Below are 21,508 nucleotides of genomic sequence, written 5' to 3'. Positions count from 1 at the left end.
GAAAGAAAGAAAGAAAGAAAGAAAGAAAGAAAGAAAGAAAGAAAGAAGACAGGAAGGAAAGAAGGAAGGAAGGAAGAAAGGAAGGAAGGAAAGAAGGAAGAAAAGAGAGGGAGGGAAAAAGAGAGGAAGGAAAGAAGGAAAAAGAAAGAGAGGAAGCAAAAAGAGTGGGACAAGAGGGAGGGAGAGAAAGGAAGAAAGGAAGAAGAAAAGGAGGGAGGACAGAAAAAGAGATAGAGAGACAGAGACAAAAAGAAAGAGACAGATAGAGACACAGACAGAGCCACAGAGACAGAGAGAAGCATCAAGGATCACATGATCATGGAACTGGAGGATCCTTCAAGGCAATCTAGTCCCTTCATTTTACACATGAATAAACCAAATCACTTGCCCACTTACTACACAGGTAGTAAGCATTGGAGACAGGATTTAAATCAAGTTCTCTTACTCCAGAGTCAGTATTTTTTCCATTGTACTCCCAAGGTCATGAAGGAGCATCTTTTGAGTCAATAGTCCTTATGATGTGATAACAGAAGCTTGGGAGAGCCACAAGGTGAGAATATACTCAAGCAAAGGAGGTGTGGTATATGTAGTAGAAAGGGCACAGGACTGGGATTCTATTCCTGCCTCTTACCATTATATGGATAACCTTGGGCAAGTCACTTACCTTCTCAAGATCTCAGATTCCTTATCTGTAAACCAAAAGGGTTAGAATAAGTATCCACTGAGGTCCCTTCCAGACTTAAATCTATGACCTCTCTGTCCTCATGGTGTAATTCACCTTTTTTCATGCTTCAGTTTTTGCCTCCAGAGACGTGGAGAAACCTTCCTCCATTAGGGACTTCATAATCATTAATGTTCTAAATTGCTTCAATGCAAGAAGTCATAGATGCTATAGAGAAGTAGAAAGGAGTAGATCCTTCAAGTGGAAGCTCAAAGTGCTCGGCAAACATTATCTTAAATAATATTAGGGCTGGATGGGTCCTTAGAGATCTTCTCATCTAATTCCTTCCTCTTCATAGCTGAGGAAACTGAGAGAGTCCAAAGTCACACAACTAGTTAATGTTACAAGCTGGGCCAAGAATCCAAGCCTTCTGACTCCTCTCATTAAGTAGAACTATCATTCTTAATTTTAAAGACCAAAAAGATCGAATGAATTGTCTGTTTTGCAGAGTATCTTTCTTTAATATAGAGTACACATGTCTGTAACCATATCATGCAACATATATATCATTGCCTTTGATATGCACACGTGCCTTGGGCAGTGCAGAAAAGTTTCTATTAATAATTTAGTTCATCCATTCAGCTATAGTCCAACCCATCTGCAGGCAAAAACAAGGCAGGATTCAGTTGTTAGGATTTTTTAAAGGAATAATTTTACTCTTTTTCTATATAATAATGGTTTCATTTAAACATACATCCCTTCTCCCGGAAGATGGGCAAAGGACTAGAGGGCAGAATATTGTTTACATTGTCAGATGTAGTCATTTTATCAGGTGTTTTTGCTTCTTTCCTTTGTTTACTAGGAGGAGTCAGTCTAGAAGGGAGGGGAAGGGTTTTTTTTTCCTTTTAGAAATGACTGAAGATTTAAAAATCCTAATAAGAAAAAAATTATTAAAATGGAATATCCATAACAGTCTAGTCACTTACTATTTTTAATACTCAAAGGATTCAATTTCAATACATTTTGGGGTATAGGTACATTTTGATATAAGTAAAGTACATAGATAATATAAATATAGTATCAGTCATATATATGTCAGCCATCATCATTTATAAATTATATTTTGCATTTCTTTGGGAGACTTATAAAGTTTTACAGCTTTAGAGCCTATCAAAAATACACCATTTTATCAAAAACCACCCAAATTACATAACCAGTTTTCAGTTATTCACAGTTAATTTATTCACATTCCTGGCAAATCTTTTTCTTGTGACACTTATCACCTTCTCCCTTTTATTGATTTACTACTATTTCTATGTACTCTTACTCCAAATTGATACCCTTGGGAAAGATGTGAGCCAGACAATAAGGGCATATACTTAAAGAGAAATGGCAGCTTAACTTTGGGGTGGAACTTGGTGAGAGGTGACACTGTTTACTCCCAATTTAAAGTGAGTATCAGGGAATAAGCAAGGAGAGGAATAAAACAGGAAATATGGGGAGCTTTCTCATTCATTGAGTCCAGTATTAACAGTGGAACTTCATTACTTTAGCAGAGTTTTGAATTCACAAATAAGACACTCAAAAATCAAATATAAGTACAAAAAAGAATTCCAAAGCCAAATGGATTTTTCCCATTAATCACCAATTTGATTTTTCCATAACAATGTAAACCCTTTGTCCATGCACATAATCAGTGATGTTATATCTGGATAATTCTCTTAACCTCTCTGAGTCTCAATTTCTCTAGTGTATTTGCATTACCTAATTCATAAAGTTTATTTAGAATGTTATTTGTGCATCTTAAAATACTACATACTATTCAATTTAACAAACTTAAGTGCCTGCTATATGCAAAGGACTGTCTCAAGGACCTTACATTCTATTAAGTGATTATTAATATTATGATAATCAAGAGTTACTGTATCATTCTTTTTTTATATAAAATCAATCAATTAATATTTATTCTTATCCTGGAATTCCTTCTTTCTTTACTGTCATCCCCACTTCTGTATAGTTTAAATCCCTTAAAGCCCAGGTCAAATGCCCAGGTCTATTAATCCCTAACAGAAGTGATCTCTCCCTCCTCTAAACAGTCATAGAACTTATTATGCATTTATCATATGCTATTTCATATTATAATTAATTATATCCATATCTTATCTCCCTTGGTATATCAAGAACTTCCGTGGAACAGACACCATGTCTCATAAATTTTCTGTCTCTCCCAGTACCTAATAGTATACTGCACACAGTAGGCACTTGATGAATCTCTGCCTAATGAATTATTGCATAATACTTTAAAATGATTTACTCTATCAACTAACTGTTGTTTTTCAGCTATGTAAATATTCTGGAATTTTATAAAGAGAAATGAAATGTTGATGTCCTAATGATCAAACTGAATTACAATTAAATCTGAATGATCTGTTAGTGGAAGACAGCATTCAGCAAAGAAGCATTCAGTCAATGAAGATTGTTTTAAAACCCTGAATAACGTTTTTTTTTAAATCCAGGAACATGCTAGAATCCCATTATAAGAACTCATTATTATGTGGTTTAGCTACAGAAAACTTAAATTATGACATACTCAAATAAATGTGTTACATTCTGACACACACGCACCCTTAGTTACAAAGGACCCCCACAGTCTTTGGAATGTGAAATATGATTTTTGTTTTCAGTAGCAGATTTATATAATTATGTTAGATTTTGGTTAATACCAAAATTAGTTTTCATTTCTTGAGCACACAGTGATTGAGGAGAGGGAGCCAGAAAGGTGCTGTTTGGCATTGGAAATTTCTGCATGTAAACTATAAACAAAGTAACTTTAGAGTCAAAGAAAGTTACTTTGCTTTCACGGAGACAACTGAAATGAATTAGCTCAAACTTTATGAGCAAAAGTAATGGAAAAGTTTCCTTCCAAGAAGACAGTCCAGGCTTTAAAAGGAGGCTTAAAGTCATTACGAATAGGCGCAAGTGTGAGATTTGAAAAAGGGTGTGTGTGGAAGAAGAATGTTCCTACATGACTTTACTGTATATTTTCCATTAAACTTATCCTAGCCTCATCGCTCTCTAGGACACTGTCGTCCAACAATCCGCTCTTCTAGGGGAGTGTGTGATTGTGCCAGGGAGTAAATGGGAATCCCTGAGGAACGTCCCCCTTCCCCCGCCCAGGGGATGGACGGATAGCTGGGATGGATGGGAATGGATGGAGAGATGGATGCGAACAGGTCTTTCTGACTTTTCTGGTAAACTTTGCCACCATGAGAAGAATGTATGCATGCCACTGCACGACTTTGAGGAATGAGAGAACCCGCCACCAAAGGGATTGATTGCTCCTGGGACAATTCTCTAAGGGCCGAGGGCAGTCCCGGGATTTTGCTCGCCGCTCACCTTTTGTCTTTAAACAAGGTCAGTACCTCGGAGGAGGCTTAGCCCCAATCGCCCAGCTCCCAAACACCTCTCCCTGTCCCATCCTGGTGCGCCATCCCCGGGCAGCAGCGTTACCCGGGCTTGCCACGCTAGACTCCCAGGGTCCATGGCCCGGCTTGGGGGACTAGGAAGGGGGTGGGGGTGCCTTTTTACCTCTTGGAGCGGGAAGCTGCCGCCGAGCACCGCCCGGGCTGTCGTTGCCGTCACTCTCGGCTGCTCTCATTTTGTGGCACAGCCGGCTAGGCTCCTCAGCTTTTTGAACAGGTACCATTATCATGTCATCTCCAAGTTAAGAGTCTTTCCTCAGGGTGTGCGAGACCAAAACCTGCCCTGCCGACAGAAACTGGAGCAATTACTTTCCCCATGGCAGCATGGTATAGGAGACAGTGACAGCAGAAGAATGGGAGTGGGGGACAACTCGGGGGGGGGGGGGCTGGGGAACTTCAGGCCAAGCTGGAGTGATTCGTGAACAACTTTTGTTTCTATTTCAGAAAGCTTTGCCCTTTCCAGTGACACAGGCTGTTGCTATTCTCAGCAGCCTATCACCGGCCAGGGGGTGGGCCATCCTTCGGAAGTGTTGCTCTGGCCCTTAAGCAAAGACTTGGAGGTAGGGGTTAATACACTTCTGCACGGAGGAGCTCTGACACATTCCTTGGACTTTGGCTCTGAATGCCTCTTGTATCCCTGCACCTTTGGAAGAGACAGAGAGCAGACACAGGGAGGATTTAAATTCCATGCCTAAAGCGAGGCAGATGGTATCAGATCTTGCAGAAGAAGGAACTAGTTATGCTAAGACATACCAGGGAGGAAAGGAGTGTCGGATTTTCACCAGGACTGTTAGTCCTGAGACATTGAGCACCTTAAATAGAACACAAAAACCTACATGCCAGTTCCGAATCCATGCCTAGTTTTTTTTTTTCCTCGTGACAGAGAAGCCATGTTCCAGAATAATGACTCCTTTACTGTCTTTGCACCCTCTTCATTTAGCACAGTGCCTGGTACATAGTAGATGTTTAATAAATGCTTGTCGGTTGATTGATTTCTTTCCACATCTCTCTCACTCTCTTTCCCTAGCTTCTCATCAAGCAAGTTAAAACCCAGTAACAAGAATATTGGAACTCAGAAAGCACAAGGATTCTAGAGGATTAAAAAAAATAATTCTGATAATATGTTGATGTCAGATTAAATCCAAGTAATAGCAATCCATTTGTATCCAGTTACATCCAGCTTATTTAGAGGGAAATCAACATGGAAAGGTCAAAAATGACATTTTAGAAAACTATTGGTAATGCCCCTGAGGTAGTAGGTGGAAGATGGGGTGGGATGGAGAATGAAGGAAAATGTAAATTCACTTTAAGCCAAAATGAAAACACACAGTTCAGTGCCGTGAACCCAATTAGCCTTGACGTGTGTGGTATGATGATGAAAAAAGCAGAAAATAAAGATATAGAAAAATCTGTAATCATTTTCGTGAGATTTCTTTTGAGAGATTTGAATCTCCTGAGTAGCTCCAAATTCTTCTGAGATAAATTGTTATGAAATATGTTCCATGAAAGTACTCTCTGGAGGCAGCATGGTGCTGTGGGGATAAGTACTGTATGTAGGAGAAGACCCAGGTTTGAACCCTGACTCTGTCACTTAATGCCTGTGTGACCGTTGACAAGTCATTTGATCACTCTGAGCCTCACTTTCCTCATTTGTAAAATGAGAAGGCTGGACTATGACCTCTAAGATCTCTTCCAGTTCTACGGCTATGATTCTATGATCTATTTTTCTTCTTACAGAACAAGAAATGGTTGACGTGTATACAGGAATTAATTGTTTACAAAGCACTTCATGGTCTCATTTGATTCTCACAACCATCTTGTGAGGTTAAGTTGTACCAATATTATTATTTCCACTTTATAGAAGATGACTGAGGCTTAAAGAGGTTGAGGAACTGCTTTAGGTCACACAGTAAGAGGAACATTCATTACTTGTACTCAGATCTCTCAACTCCTAATTCAATGTTCTTTCTATTACATCACATTGCCCCTACCTAGTACAACCAATAGCAGGATGAGGTCAAAATAGCATTGGGAAGAGGGGGCTAGGAGGTAATAGTCATAGCTGGGTGTAAAATTCGCAAGAATGAAATATTGCCTAGTCTATTTCAGCCATGCTTTGAGATATGTATATATACATATATATATATATATAGTGTGTGTGTGTGTATGTTCATATATGTATATATGTGTATATATGTATTATGTAAGTATGTATGTATATAGTCAGAAGGATACTTCTTCTGCACACAGGAAACAAGCATCTTTTATATCTTGCAAGGTTGTAATCCATCCCCAGCCAGAGCTTACCCTGGGAAATTTCAAAATATTGTTCTTGCCTAATTAAGTCTCTGGCCTCACACACAGTCCCTGGGCAAGTCACTTAACCCAGTTTGCCTCAGTTTCCTCATCTGTAAAATGAGCTAGAGAAAGAAATGACAAACCACTCTGGTATCTCTGCCAAGAAGACCCCAAATGAGTTCCCAAAGTGTCAAACACAACTGAGCAACAACAATAAGAAGTCTCCACAGGTGTGGGTTCCCATACAATAACTCAATGTAAAGATGTGTAGTACCATGAAAAGAGCCCTGGCTCTGAAGTCAGAATTATTGGGCTCAAATCCTGTTTCTTATGCTTACTCTCTGGCTGATTTGGGGGCAATTCACTTAACCTTCTTAGGCCTCTATTTAACTCAAAATGCAAAATGAGGAGGTTAGACTAGACAGCTTTTGAGGTTCCTGGCAGCTCCAGGTCTATGATCTTATAAAACAGTATTGGGTATAGGACAGCTTTTATTGATTTTCTTATTATGAAATGCATATTGAGTATAGGATGGCTTTTATTTCACCTCACATAGTATGAAAAAGCACACAAAAGAATGTCTCGATCATCAACAAATGCAGAAAACACATAAAGGGACTCACAATTGTCAATAAATAATCAATACACTTTTCCTTACTTTTTTTTCTCATATAACTTTGCACAATTCCTCCCACTCTGACTTGCAATGCCAAACTGTGGTTTGGACAGGCCACTGAAAGGGAAACACGCTTGGGGCTGATAGATAACCAACCCCCTTTTCATCAGACTTTCACTATACAAATTACTCACTGTAATAGCAGGATATAAGGCCCCAGGTTCCATGCTTGTTTATTCCATTGCTTTTGGTCCCTTGCAGCTGCTGTATTCAGCATCAGGAACCATATATGTAATCCTCTTCTCTCTCCTAGAGGCGTACTGTCCAAGAAAGTCCCCTCATCTAGAGAGAAGGTTGGATGCCCTTACTCCCCAATTTGAGGTTACCCTTAAAGCAATCTCTAAGTCTGGCACCCCTCAGAAAACTCTCCCTTCTTTAGATAGAAGTCCACATTCCATGACTCCTGAACCTGCCATTACCAGTGAGGCAACCCACAAAGCTAGCACTGCCAGGAAATCCCCACCTATATCTAGTAATCTAGTTTTTAAGATCGTAATTCCTAGGAAATTTCCTTTTTTAGCTAGGAGGCAAGTATTCAGGAATGAAGTTGTGAAATCCCCTTTTGGGCCATGTGGACGAACATATGGCTACCTCTGCCACAAATCTCTCCCTTAACACCTTAATAGTTCTTTATAGGGATGGAAGGGGGATGGGCAGTCATTTTGCATCACACCTTCAGGATCTCTCCAGAAAAAAAAATCAAAAAGGAAAACATTTGTCTCAATGAAGACACCTTTTATAGGCCATCACAAAGGGATGGCTCCTCTGACAAGAATTTATCCTTCTGAGAATCCAATCTAACCAATTCGCCTTGGTGGTAGTTCCAGTCACTGAACCACACTCTCCAGAAGGTACCAAGGGGCACTTCCATACTCTCTATAGCAGGAATTCTTAACTTTTCTGTGTGTCATGAACACCTTTGAAAGTCTAGTAAAGCCTGTGGGATCCCTTCTTAGAATACTGGTTGTTGCCTACATTCATAATTAAAGGAAATGTTAAATTTCAGTTAAAGATTAGGGAAAATATATAATTTTTCGCATCCAAATTCCTGGATTGCACCCCACCACCCAAATCTATTCATGCATTTCTGTTCTATAGGCAGATGCAATCCAAACAAAGGTCCATCACCAAACTGGGTAATTTCACAAATCACCTTTTATAACCACAAATCATCCCCCCCCCCCCAAAAAAGTTTTCAATAAGCTAGTCAAATTGATCAAGGAACTTTTTAAATTAGTTCTCTATGTAGACATACAAGAATTATCCTTCAAGAGTATGAAACATGGACATATAATTTTATTTATCTTGGAGAAATTTGCTGTATCCATAGCTTATCACCTCTGTAGGGTTTACCATCCTGGATCCTAAACTACGGGGGCAGGTTGGAAACTTATAATCATTTTAGAAATTCTTTGAACTCAGTCAGAGAGTCAATTAATAAGTATTTATTAAATGCCTATCATGTATCAGGCATGGAAAAAGATATTGGGAACACATATTCTATCGGAGAAGAGAGAACATGTACATATATAAATATGTATAAAATATATACATGATGAATACAAGGTAACTTGGTGAGTGGAAACAAATAGCTTAGAGGATCAGGAAAAGCAAAAAAAAAAAGGAGGGGAGGAGCTTGAGCTGAGTTATGAAAGAAACAAGGGATTCCAAATGGCAGAGATAATAAAAGAATGCATTTCAGGCACAGGACAGGAAACCTGCAAGTAATGGGTGAGCAGGAAAGAAGGACACATTGAGGAGAGCTGGATATGGAGTATAGTTTGGTTTCTATTTGGTCCAAATGTAAAATTCTTTGCATTTCCTTGAGTTGTCCCAGATACACAAATACTTTCCAGGTAAAGAGTGTCTGTGGATCAGAGGAGACCCAATAGATTGGATCTTAAATATCATTTGGTCCCCAGGAACAATCCTAGAATCTTGGATTCATGTCTAAATTTCAAAGTACAATAAAAAAATATTCAGCGTAAATGCAGCTGCAGGGTATTAAAATAAAAGGATAGCAGTCAGTTGGATTATAGCTAATTCTGTGACCTTCAGGGAATTGTATTGCGTTATAGGACTTTAAAAATAAGTTGCAGGTAATCTAAAGGATACTCAGATGTTGTGGAAAAAAATATTTGATGGAGGAAAGAAACCTAGTTTTTAATTCTGTCTCTGTTACTTCTTAGTTTTATAACTTTGGAAAAGTCTATGAACCTCACTAGACTTCAGTTTATTCATCTATAAAATGGGAGGGTTGGTTTACCTTTCAACAAAATGGCAGAGTTATAGGTTGCATCTCAGACTAAGTCCTAACCCCCCGACTTTAAAGCTATGAAAAAATGTACCAGTTAAAAAAAATAAAAATAACAAAATGAAGATACAAAAGGATACTCCTCCTCCATCCCAATATAGGTAATTACCACTGGGGAAAAAAACCCTACATTTTGAGTCATGACTACATATTTCCTACCTTAATTACAAAATAGTTCTCCCTAATGCCAATCCAGACCCACTTCTGAGCCTTGATTGGCAGCATCTACCCTAATTCCTGAAACCTTCCTCAGTGTTTCCTGTTAGACCTATGTTTTGAGCTGTGGCTTCAAAGGTGTCTGTCTAAAGTTGCTAATGATCTCTTAAATTGTTAAATCTAATGGTCTTTTCTTAATCTTGATCCGTCTTGACTTCTCTGCAACCTTTGACAGTGTCAATCGCCCTTTTCACCTTAATATTCTCTTCTCTCTAGGTTTTTTGAAACTTCTCTCTCCTGGTTAACCTCCTACCAGACTGATTGCTCCTTCTCTACCTGCTTTTCTGGACCTTTATTCTTAGCATGCTCACTAACCATGGGGATTTCCTAAGGCTCTGTCCTGGGCCCACTTTCTTTCTCCTTCTCTACTATTTCACTTGGTGATTTCATCAGCTCCCATGGTTTCAATTATCTCTGTGCAAATGATTCTCAAATCTACTTATCTAGCCTTAACCTCATTCCTGACCTATATAGTCTATTAGATGTCTATTAGACATCTTGAACCGGATGTTCCTTAGACATCTTAAATTCCACATGTCCAAAAACAATTTCATTATTCATCCCAAACTCCCACCTCTTGTAACATTCTCAAATATGCCCCCTTCTCTCCTCTCAGACTGACACCACCCTTGTATAGGCTCTCATTTTTCCACTCTTGGATTATTGCAATAACATGCTGGCTGGTCTTCTTCAATTCTGTCCCTATTTCAGTTCATCCTCTAGTCAGCTGTCAAATTGGTCACTCCAAAGCACAGGTCTGATTATCTTGCTCCCCCCACCCCCATTCAATAATCTCCAGTGGCTTCCTATTTCCTCCAAGATAAAAAAATAAAATCCTCTGTTTGGCGTTTAAAGCCCTTTATATCTTCCTTTCCAGCCTTCTCACACTATACTTCTCTCCTCCCTATATGCGTCTATCCAGTGACACTGGCCTTCCTGCTATAATACTCTTATCTCTTGACTAAGTATTCTCACAGTTTCTCTCCCATGCCTGGAATGATCTCCCTCCTTATCTCCACCTCCACCTTTCTTGGCTTCCTTCAAGTTTCAGCTTCAGGTCCCACCTTCTACGAAAATCCTTTTCCATTCCTCCTTAATCTTAGTATCTTCGTTTGAGATTATTCACAGATGTATCCTGTACATATCTTATTTATGCATAAGTTGTCTCCCTCATTAGCCTTTGGACTAATGGAACTGTCGTACCTTTCTTTGTGTCCCATGGCACTTAGCACAGTGTCTGAAAGATAGAGGGCATTTAATGAATATTAGTTGGTAGACTGACCAAGCTGACTCATCAAAGCTCTCCCATACCAGTGATCCCAACTGATTTGGAACAATTTTGATTCCTCAAACTCTTTTAAGTGGGGAAAAACAGTGAACTCATTCAGCCCCATCAATAAAAAAGCAGGCAACTATAGATGAGAGGAATGATCAGATATGAACTTGTAAAGAAGAAAAAAGACTTCCATAGGAAGACAAAAAGAAACATTGGTTGTCTCTTCTTGGAGATGATATGTATCAGTGATTAAACTAGACTTCAAATTCCTTAATGTGAAGAGGTCACTAAAATTATGAAATGTCTGTTCTGGTCAGGAGAAAAAATTACGCACTGAGCAAGGAAATTAATTGGAAGAGAAAGGCATGGCTAGTAGAAATATCAAGAACAAAAGAGTAGGTATTGGTCCATCCCTTATTTAGATAAAATAGCATTAAGATTGATTAAAACTGAGTGAACAATCAATCTAGAAAAAAGACAGTGGAGAAGGGGAAACAGGGAAAGTTGGGTTTGATGGTTTTAAGGTCCCTTTGAGCTATAAATCTATGATCTTATGATGTAATAGAGTTAAGTGACTCAAAGATCCCTAATGAAAAAATAAAGTGAGGAAGTAAATTTGATGGACTCTCCAGAAAATATAATGAATCATTTGCAAGAGATTGCAAAATATTTCAGAAGAAAAATAAAATAATTAAATGAAGACATAAAGATGGGAATTAGAGTGGAAATCAGAGATCACAAAGAAAAAAGTCCAAAAAACAAAGAAGAACAGACAATTTAGCACATAGGAACATAGATATAAAGCTTGAAGGCACCAAAGAGGTCATTTAGTCCAACTTACCCATTTTACATAAGGAAATTGAGGCCCAGAAAATATAAGTGACCCACCTACTGTCACACAGGTAATAAGCATCAGAGATGGGATAGAGAAACTCTCCAAAACAATAAGGATTCTGAAAAATAAAATGAACTCAAAATTATAGAAGCTAAAAATAACTTGATGGAATAGAACCAAATAACATCACTGGAAGAACACAGAGATTTAATGAAATGTAAAATGACTGTCCTGAAAATAGAATGCAATAACATAGTAAGTGTCATAGAAATCTGGAAAGACATGATGGATTAAAAACTCTGGTAAAAGTATGGCACTTTAGGAAATAAGAAAACTTCCCAGAAATATTGAAGAGAAAAAAAGAGGAATCCATAGGACAGGGGAGAGAAATCCTAATTTTTTTTTTTTTTGGCTAGGCAATGGGGTTAAGTGACTTACCCAGGGTCACACAGCTAGTAAGTATTATGTGTCTGAGGCCAGATTTGAACTCAGGTCCTCCTGAGTCCAGGGCTGGTGCTCTATCCACTGCACCACCTTGTTGCCCCAAGAAATCCTAATTAATTCGTCAAGAAACATTGTATCCAAAATTCAGAATTTCAGTGTCAACAAAAATTACTGGAGGTTGTTAAAAGAAAGCCCTTCATCTACCAAGGAAAAATACTTCAAAATACTCAAGACTACTCCCTATCTATTAAAAACAAAGATGAAATTGGAATCTATATTCCCAAAAAGCAAATTAATTTGGTTTGCACCCCCCCCAAAATATATCCTGCAAAGCTGAACCTAACAATCAATGAAAAGAGACAGACCTTCGGCAGAAGGAAGAAATTTGTGTTATTTCTTCAGTGAAAAATGGAGGTAAGCAGGATATTCAGTGTGTAATCATTTCCAACAAGAAGGGGGAAAGGTATATACTTATTAGAAAGCCATAAAGAAATGAAATAAATGAACTCAAGCTTCTAGGACTAGACAATGTTATTGTTCTAAAAAAAAAAACCCATGTTAGTTGAGAGTCAAGCAGAGAATAAAGAGACCATCTAGAGGCAAAATAATATAACAATGAGATAGCTAAGAAGATTGAAAAAGTTAGGAGAGAAAAAAGAATTGAATCAATGCCTTTGGGATTAAAACTTGCATTCCTACAAAAATGTATATTGTGGAATGGCATCTTTTGTTGTCCCCATGTAGTCCTATGTTTTTGGGATTTGGGTTTTTTTGTTTGTTTTGGGCAAGGTTTGGTGTTAAATCTTATTTGGGTGGTAAGAAGAAAGCAGGGAAAGAGTATTATAGGAAGGAAGCTGAAGAAAGTCAACAACACTCTTACCTGGTCTGGGAAAAAAAGAAAGAAAAAATATATCAATCCAACCCTACTCAAGGATTTTGGAGTAGGGTAGGATAATTAGGAGAAATGGAAGGAGCAGGGGAAATCTGTAATCTATGCTAACAGATGACAGAGGCTTCTAGATAGCAGAGTGGATAGAGGCTAGATTTGAAGTTCTGAAGATCTGAATTTGAATTCTGCTCAAATACTTGGTAGCTGTGACCTTGGCAAAGTCACAACATCTTCTAGCCTTAATTTCTTCATCAGTATAATAGAGGAAATAAAGACACTTACTTCATGGGGTTGTTGAGAAGGATGGTATAATATATTTAAATCATGTTGCAAACCTTGAAGTGCTATGTCAATATTAGGTATTATTTAAAAGAGGAGAAATTTTAAATAAAAATCAGTACAAAAGAAGTAAAACCCACCAACAATTATAAGTTTAAAATGCAAATGCATTAAACACTCCAGTGAAACAAGAGAGTGACAGAATAATTATAATTTGAACACAAAGGCTCTTGGACTTCTTTTTTCAGTGTAAAGAAGTCATGCAATGGCAACTCCACCAGCACAGCTCCCATTCATTATCATGTCATGTCCAGATTAGGTTATGATCCTATGATTTAGGATCATAGATCTAGAACCATGATTTAGGATCATGGATCTAGTCCAACCCCAAACCCTTCATTTTACACATGAGGAACTTGAGACCCAAAAAGCTTAAGTGACTTGCCCACAGTCACACATAAAGTAAATAGTAGAGCTAGAATTTGAACTGATGGTTCTTGGAATTCCAAGTTCATCACAATTTTTAGTGTACTAGGTTGATTCCCTAACTTAGAAAATAAGTTCTAAGCAGTTTCCTGAGCACAAAGAAGTTAAGTGACTTTCTCAGGTTCACATAGGTATTAAGTGACAGAAGAATTTGACCCCTATTTTGCAGGTGAAACTTTCTATATGTATTGTTTCTTTCTATTAGAATGTAGATTCCTTGAGAGCAGGAATTGCTCTGACATACTCTTATTGCATTACACATTGCACATGATTAATAAATATCCTTTTTCTTTTCTTTTTCTTTCTTTCCTTCCTTCCTTCTTTTTTTTTTCTTTCTACTTTCCTTCTTTCATTGTGACTGGGCCCTGCACAAGGATCCACTATGGGGATGAATACACCAAACCTTGCAAGAATTGACACTGATTCTGCCCGACCACATGAAGAAAAGGAGAGGAAACAAAGGAATCAGATTGAGTTAAAAATTCACTGTGCTACAGGATTCTGAGCCAGAAGATAGAAGGGAGCAGTGCACTTGGCCTGTTCTCCACATCACAAATTTAAGTGTGGATATATCCCAAAATTCTGACCTAGGACTCCTTCAATTTTCAAATTTTTCATACATAATTACAAAACTACCTTTAAATAAATAAAGAACAATTTAAATAACTAGATAGCTACTTGATGCTCATGGTTGGGTAGTGTCAATATAATAAAGAAAAATCTTAATTGTCTCAATCAATCCACAGATTTCCTGCTATACCAGCAGAGCTAGACAAAATGATAGTGAAAATTGTTTGGAGGAACAAAAGGTCTAGAACATTAAGGGAAATAATGAAAAAAAATAGAATGAAGTGAGGAATGGCACTTACAGATCTAATAATCAAAAGTATTTGTTACTACTTAAAAAATAAAAAAGTAGTTTAATGAAACCAGTTAGATAAGGAAGAATCAGAAATAATTGAACTTAATAACTCAGTGTTTGATAAATATGAAGATATATATTACTCAGGGAAGAACTCTAATAAGAACTTCTGGGAAAATTCGAATTCATTTTGGCAGAAATGATGTTTGGACTCTGTTTCCATCCAGCTGCAGTCTGGACAAAATTTTCTAATTGCCCCTTTCAATGAAGAGTGAACCAAAATTTTTAGGCATCCCTGTGCCATAGACAATTTCCTTAGATGTTCAGGAAAATTTCTTTTGGGTCTTCCTTCTAAAGGGCACCCCAAATTTCTTCTAATGAATTCTTGCAGTAGGGAAATCCAACTGAAAGTCTAAACTCACCCAATAACAAGACAGATAGGCTTAGTTAGTTAGAAAGTAGCAAACAAGATCAATTAAGCCCCTTAAAAGGGCAAAGTTTCCAAAAAAAAAAATAATTAAGCATTAAGTGTTGATTACTTGGGGTTTCTAGATACATAAGCAAATCTTAACCTCTGGCCTTGTAGTACATAAGAATCTCAAAATAAGGCAAGTAGTCATCGATGGAAAAAAGAAATGTGAATATTTTTCAACTAGGTACCCACATTTTAATGATGCAAATTCCATATTTCTCATAGTCACGTGTGTACTTGCGCACTATTCAGTAATACAGCAACTTAACAGTCTCTAAATATTACAAAAATCAACAAATACAAAAGTTTAGAAAAACAACCTTTAAAAAACCAAACTTGTGGACTTCAGGGAGTCAAGATGTCGGATTAAGCAGTAAACTGCTACAGCTCTCCTATACTCACCTCCAAATAACCATAAAATAGAGTCCCAAAACAAATCCAGGAACAGCAGAACCAACAAAAAGGTGGAATGAAGCAATCTTTTAACCCAAGAAAGTTGGAAGATGAGCAAGAAAGTTCCATCTCACTTGGGTGAAAGGGGAGTGTAGTTCAGGATGGGGAGCATCCCAGCAAGACAGCGGCAAGCCCCACCTCAGCAAATCAATAGGAGATTCTGAGCCCCAGTGTGGTAGAGCAGGCAAACACCAACACCAGGAGCCCCCACGTGGCTTAGCATAGCCAGGGGAACCAGCAGACTCCAGCTCCAAGAATTATCACATGCTTCAGTGTAACCCTGGGCAAATAGGTAGAAATGCCTATCCTATGGGTGCCTAAGCAAACAGGAAGTTACCAGCCAGCACCACACATCACTGCATAGTCCTGGGTAAACAGGGAGCCTCTAAAGACTGCCATGTGCTGCAGTGTAGCCACAAGGAAATGCAGAAACACCTCACCAGGCCTTAGCACATGCCAAACACCACCACTAGGACCCTAGCTCAGTGCCAAGTAAGTTGCCAGATCCCTATGGCCTCTAACAGCACCAGCTAAGCCCCACCCACCACTTCAGTACAGCACCAGACACAAGGATCCCCCTGTGGTCCTCAGGGTAACATCAGAGCAGCATCAGATAAACAGCCAGGGCCACAAGCATAAGAAGCTGAAGACAGTGCTCCTTCTACCCTGTGAGCAGAGATCTAATTTAAAAGAAAGGAAAAAGAAAAAAAAAAGAATGAGCAGAAAATAACAAAAAAGAATCTGACCATAGAAAGTTATTATGGTGACAGGGAAGACCAAAACACAAACTCAGAAGAGGACAGCAATGTCAAAACACCTATGGACAAAACCCCAAAGAAAAATGGGAAGTTGTCTCAAGCCCAGAAAGATTTCATGGAAGAGCTCAAAAAGGAGCTTAAAATCATATAAGAAAGATAGAAGAAAAATTGGGAAAAGAAATGATAGTGATGCAAGAGAATTGTGGGAAAAGGCTCAACAACTTGGAAAACTGCTTAAAAAAGTAGAATTGGTCAAATGGAAAAGGAGGTGCAAAAATCACTGAAGAAAACAACTCCTTGAAGAATATAATTAGTTAAATGGAAAAGAAAGTACAAAAGCTAATTGAGGAAAACAATGCCTTAAAAGTTAGACTTGGTCAAGTGGAAGCTAATGACTCTATGAGACATGGATCAATCAAACAAATCCAAAAGAATGAAAAGATGGAAGAAAATGTAAAATACCTCATGGGAAAAACAATTGACCTGGAAAATAGATCCAGGAGAGACAATATCAGAATCACTGGACTTCCTGAAAGCCATATTCAAAAGGAGGACCTGGACAGCATCTTTCAAGAAATTATCAAGGAAAACTGCCCTGATGTCCTGGAACCAGAGGACAAAATAGGCATTGAAAGAATCCACCAATCACCTAAGGAAAGAGATCCCAAAATAAAATCTCCAAGGAATGTTATAGCCAAATTTCAGAACTATCAGATCAAGGTGAAAATACTACAAGTGGCTAGAAAGAAACAATTCAAATATCAGAGAGTCACAATCAGGTTCACACAGGACCTGGCAGCTGTAACATTAAAGGATTGGAGGTCATGGAACATGATATTCTGGAGGGCAAAGAAACTAGGACTACAAATAAGAACCACCCACCTGGAAAAATTAAACATAATACATCAAGGGGAAAAAATGGTCATTCAATGAAATAAAAGGACTCCAAATCTTCATAAGGAGATGAACAGAACTAAACCAAAAATTTGACCTCCAATATCAAGACCCAAGAGAAGTATGAACAGGTAAAAAGGGAAAAGAAAACTTAAGAGATTCTACAGAACTAAACTGTTTACATCCCTACATGGGAAGATGATACTTGTAACTCTTAAAAATTGTATCACTAACAATACAGATAGAAGGAATATAGATAGAGGTATGAGTATAAAGTGATTCTGAAGCAATGACATAAAAAAATTAAGGGATGAGAAAGAGGACTACAACAGGTGCAGAAAGAAGGGAGAGGTATAATGGGGTAAGTTATCTCACATGAAGAGGCAAGAAAGATCTATTACAATGGAGGGGAAGATGGGAGGGTAGGTGATGCACATTGCTTGAAATTATTCTCTCCAGTATTGGCTCAAAGAGGGAATAATATACATAATCAGTTGAATATAAAAATCTATCTTACCTGGCAGGGAAATAGGAGGAGAGGAGATTAAGTACAGAGAAGAAGGTGGGGACTGATGTAAGGGAGGGCAAATCAGGGGCAGCAGTAGACAAAAGCAAAACTCCAGAGAGGTGGGAAAGGGTGAAAGAAGAGAGAAGATAAACAGTAGGAAGAATAGGATGGAGGGAAATACACAGGTAGTAATCATAACTGAGAATGTGAGTGAGATAAACTCCCTCATAAAAATGGAAACAGATAGCAGAGTGGATAAAAAACCAGAATCCTACAATATGTTCCTTACAAGAAACACACTTGAAGGCTTTGATTCTTAGAATCTAGCCAATAGCCCATAGATGCTCAGATTCCTTAAGAGTCTAGCTAATATGGCGAATCTTCAATAAACCTTGTTTTTGGCTGCAAGAAGGCTTGGGTCGAATTCTTTCGGGCAGAACCCGGGTGTTGTGATTTTAGGATTCCAATCTAACCTCTAGACCGCATCATATGGTTCCCTGCACCGGGAAAAACTGCCTATACCAAGCTCTTCACCAGCTGGGATTGGAAGACTACAGGCTATTCACCTACAGTTGGTAGCAAACAGCCAATGTCCCCACATGGTTCCCTGGATGCAGCCTGTGCTTGGTTCCAGTCAACCTCCCCTTTGGGACCCCCTCGAGGCAGGGACAGCTCTATGCCCCTTGCCAGCAGGAATCAGTTTCAGAAGCCAAGACCTTCACCCCTTACTCCAAAAGAATTTGGGTCCCATTTGTTTGAGGGGGGAATGATGGGGTTGGAATCTGGGCCCCAGAAAGGAAAAACCCTGGACTTTCCCACATGGCCAGATCTCTGGCGGTCCCCTGAGGCTATAATCCCATCAACTGGCCTTTCATTGTGGCTACACCCAATCTCCCCTCCATTGTTTTACCTCCCTATGGCCCCTGGCCATTTCCCACCCTTAATCCTAGCTAGGCTCCATTCTCCCTTGGCCAGGTCCCAGGAGTTCTGTTCACCCTAGCTTACTAGCCACTCCCATCCAGATCTCCTTATGGCTTTCCTCTCATCACCCCAAACTACTTGGCCACTCCTAGATCCCTCCCACAGTCTTTCTGTATATAAGGTCCATCTTGTCTCTATTAAGATGCTCTGATTCTTAGAATCTAGCCAATAGCCCATAGATGCTCAGATTCCTTAAGAGTCTAGCTAATATGGCGAATCTTCAATAAACCTCGTTTTTGGCTGCAAAAAAAAAAGAAAGAAAGAAAAAGAAAAGAAACACACTTGAAGCACAGAGAAAAGGTAAGGGCCTGGAGCAGAATCAATTATGCTTCACCTGAAGTAAAAAAAAAAAGCAGAGGTAGCAATCCTGATCTTAGACAAGGTAAAAGAAAAAATAAACCTAATTAAAAGAGATAAGAGGTAAACTACATCTTGCTAAAAGGTACCATAGATATTTAAGGAATTAATAGTCTCCCTGCCAGATCTATGGGAAGGGGAAGAATCATGACCAAATAAGAGATAGAGAGCATTATGAAATGTAGAATAAATAATTTTGATCACATTAAATTGAAAAGCTTTTGTACAAACAAAACCAATGCAAACAAAATTAGAAGGAAAGCAGAAAGCTGGGAAACAATCTTTACAGCAAGTGTCTCTGTGGAAGGCTTCATTTCTCAAATATATAGAGAACTGAGTCAAAATTATGAGAATACAAGTCATTCCCCAATTGATAAATGGTCAAAGGATGTGAATAGGCAGTTTTCAGATGAAGAAATCAAAGATATCTATAGGCATATGAAAAAGTGCTCTAAATCACTTTTGATTAAAGAAATACAAATTAAAACAACTCTGAAATATCACCTCACACCTATCAGATTGGCTAATATGACAATAAAGGGAAAGAATACATACACAGAGTTTGGTGGAACAGGGGGAAAGGGAGAAAAAAGAAGAGGAAATAAGAGGGGTATAGGTTAAGGGAGAGATTATTCATAAGCAAAAACAAAATTAGGTATGGTGGGTTATGAAGAGGGGTTTAAAAGGAAAGAAAGAAAAAATGAGAACTTAGGGTGTGGTCTAGGTGAAGGAAAAAGAAAAATATTATAAGAATAGGATGGAGGGAAATACACTGGTAACTATCATTAGTGTGAATGTGAATGGGATAAACATTCATAAAACAGAAGAGAATATTAAAATTAGAAAGTATATTCTAATAATACATTGTTTACAAGAAACTCTTTAAAACATAAAGATGCACACAGGATTAAAATAAGGGTCGGGGCAAAATCAGTCTTTAGATGAAAAGGAAAAGGTAGGGGTAGCAATCACAAGCTTAGATAAGGCAAGAGTAAAAAGAAACTTAATGTAAAGAGATAAAGAGAGAAAACTACATTTTGCTGAAGGGTACTATGGACAATGAATTAATATAAATACTAAACATATATGCACCAAATTGTGCCCATCTAGATAAATAAAGGAAAATTTAATGAGTTACAGGGAGAAATAAAGAGAAAAACTTTAATAGTGGTGATCTCACCGTATATCTTTCAGACCTAGCTAAATCTAACCAAAAATAAACAGAAAAAAAAAAACTAAGGATCTCAACAGAATTTTAGAAAAATTAGACATGAAAGACCTTTAGAGATTATTTGAAATAGAAAAGAGTATTACATATTCCTCAGTTATAAACGGAAACTTTACAAAAATTGACCGGGTTAGGTCATCAAAACCTCACAAAAAATGCAAAAAAGCATTAACATTAAACATATTTTACAGATTAAAATGCAATAAAATAATATTCATGAGCAGCTAGATGATGCAGTAGATAGTGCTCCAGCCTCGGAGTCAGGAGAACCTGAGTTCAAATCTGGCCTCAGACACTTGATACCTACTAGCTGTGTGACCCTGGGCAAGTCACGTAACCCTGATTGCCTCACCAAAATAATAAAAATAATGATATTCAATAAATGGCCTTTGGCAAAAACAATTTAAAATTGATTGAAGATTAAATAGTTTAAGCCTAAAGAACAAATTATAGAAACAATTGACAATTTCATTAAAGATTACATTAATTAAATTATTAAAGATTAACATTAATTATTAAAGATAACAATTAATTCATTAAAGATAACAATAATAAGATCACATATCAATATTTTTGGGATATAGTCAAAGTAGTCCTTAGGAGAAATTTTATATCTCTAAATACTTTGATCAATAAAAGAGAGAAAGAATAAATCAACAAATTGGGCATTGTGTTAAGTATCTGGGATAAAAAAAAAAAAAAGAGAGAGAAAAGACAGTCCCTGCCCTTGAGGAGCTCACAATCCAATGGTCTTTGTCTTCAAGAAGCCCATGAATAATAGAAGAAGACAAAATACATAAAGGGGAATGGTGGCCCAGGAGGAGTGTTTTGAAGAGATAAGTCAAAGAGAATGGTGAATAGAGCCATAGAATTAATGATTAAAATGTCTTTTTTAGAAAGATTAGATTACTATTCTTAGAGCTATAGTTAGAAAGGAGAGGGGTTATATAGAACCAGGAGCAATGGTTAGAAGCTGCAAAGATGTAGGTTTAATATCATGAAAAATATCCTAACAGAGTTGTCCAAAACAAGTTCTTGAAAGTCTTCTAGCAGAGAGTGGCAGATCCCTTGTTGAGTATACTGTAATGGAAATTACCTTTGTGCGTAGGTCGGACTAGATGTTCACTGAGGTCTCTTTC

The 21,508-nt window shown here is 37.9% G+C and overlaps 1 protein-coding gene across 3 annotated transcripts in view; it reads right to left on the bottom strand.

The window, feature by feature from the left end:
* The window catches only part of SLC2A12 (solute carrier family 2 member 12), an 80,423-nt gene extending 64,733 nt beyond the window's left edge, over positions 1-15,690 (bottom strand). For all 3 annotated transcript variants that reach the window (XM_027850699.1, XM_027850698.1, XM_027850700.1), the window contains exons 1-2: positions 15,593-15,690; positions 4,250-4,426 (exon numbers count right to left, since the gene is read on the bottom strand). In XM_027850699.1, the coding sequence (XP_027706500.1) occupies positions 4,250-4,373 (124 nt within the window). In that variant the 5' untranslated portion in view covers positions 4,374-4,426; positions 15,593-15,690. The remainder of the gene's footprint in view (positions 1-4,249; positions 4,427-15,592) is intronic.
* Positions 15,691-21,508: the final 5,818 nt, after the last annotated feature.

This window comes from Vombatus ursinus, unplaced genomic scaffold (genome assembly GCF_900497805.2).
Source record: "Vombatus ursinus unplaced genomic scaffold, bare-nosed wombat genome assembly UNPS02009132.1, whole genome shotgun sequence".
Taxonomy (NCBI): Eukaryota; Metazoa; Chordata; class Mammalia; order Diprotodontia; family Vombatidae; genus Vombatus; species Vombatus ursinus.
This window is presented reverse-complemented; position numbering and strand designations above follow the sequence as displayed.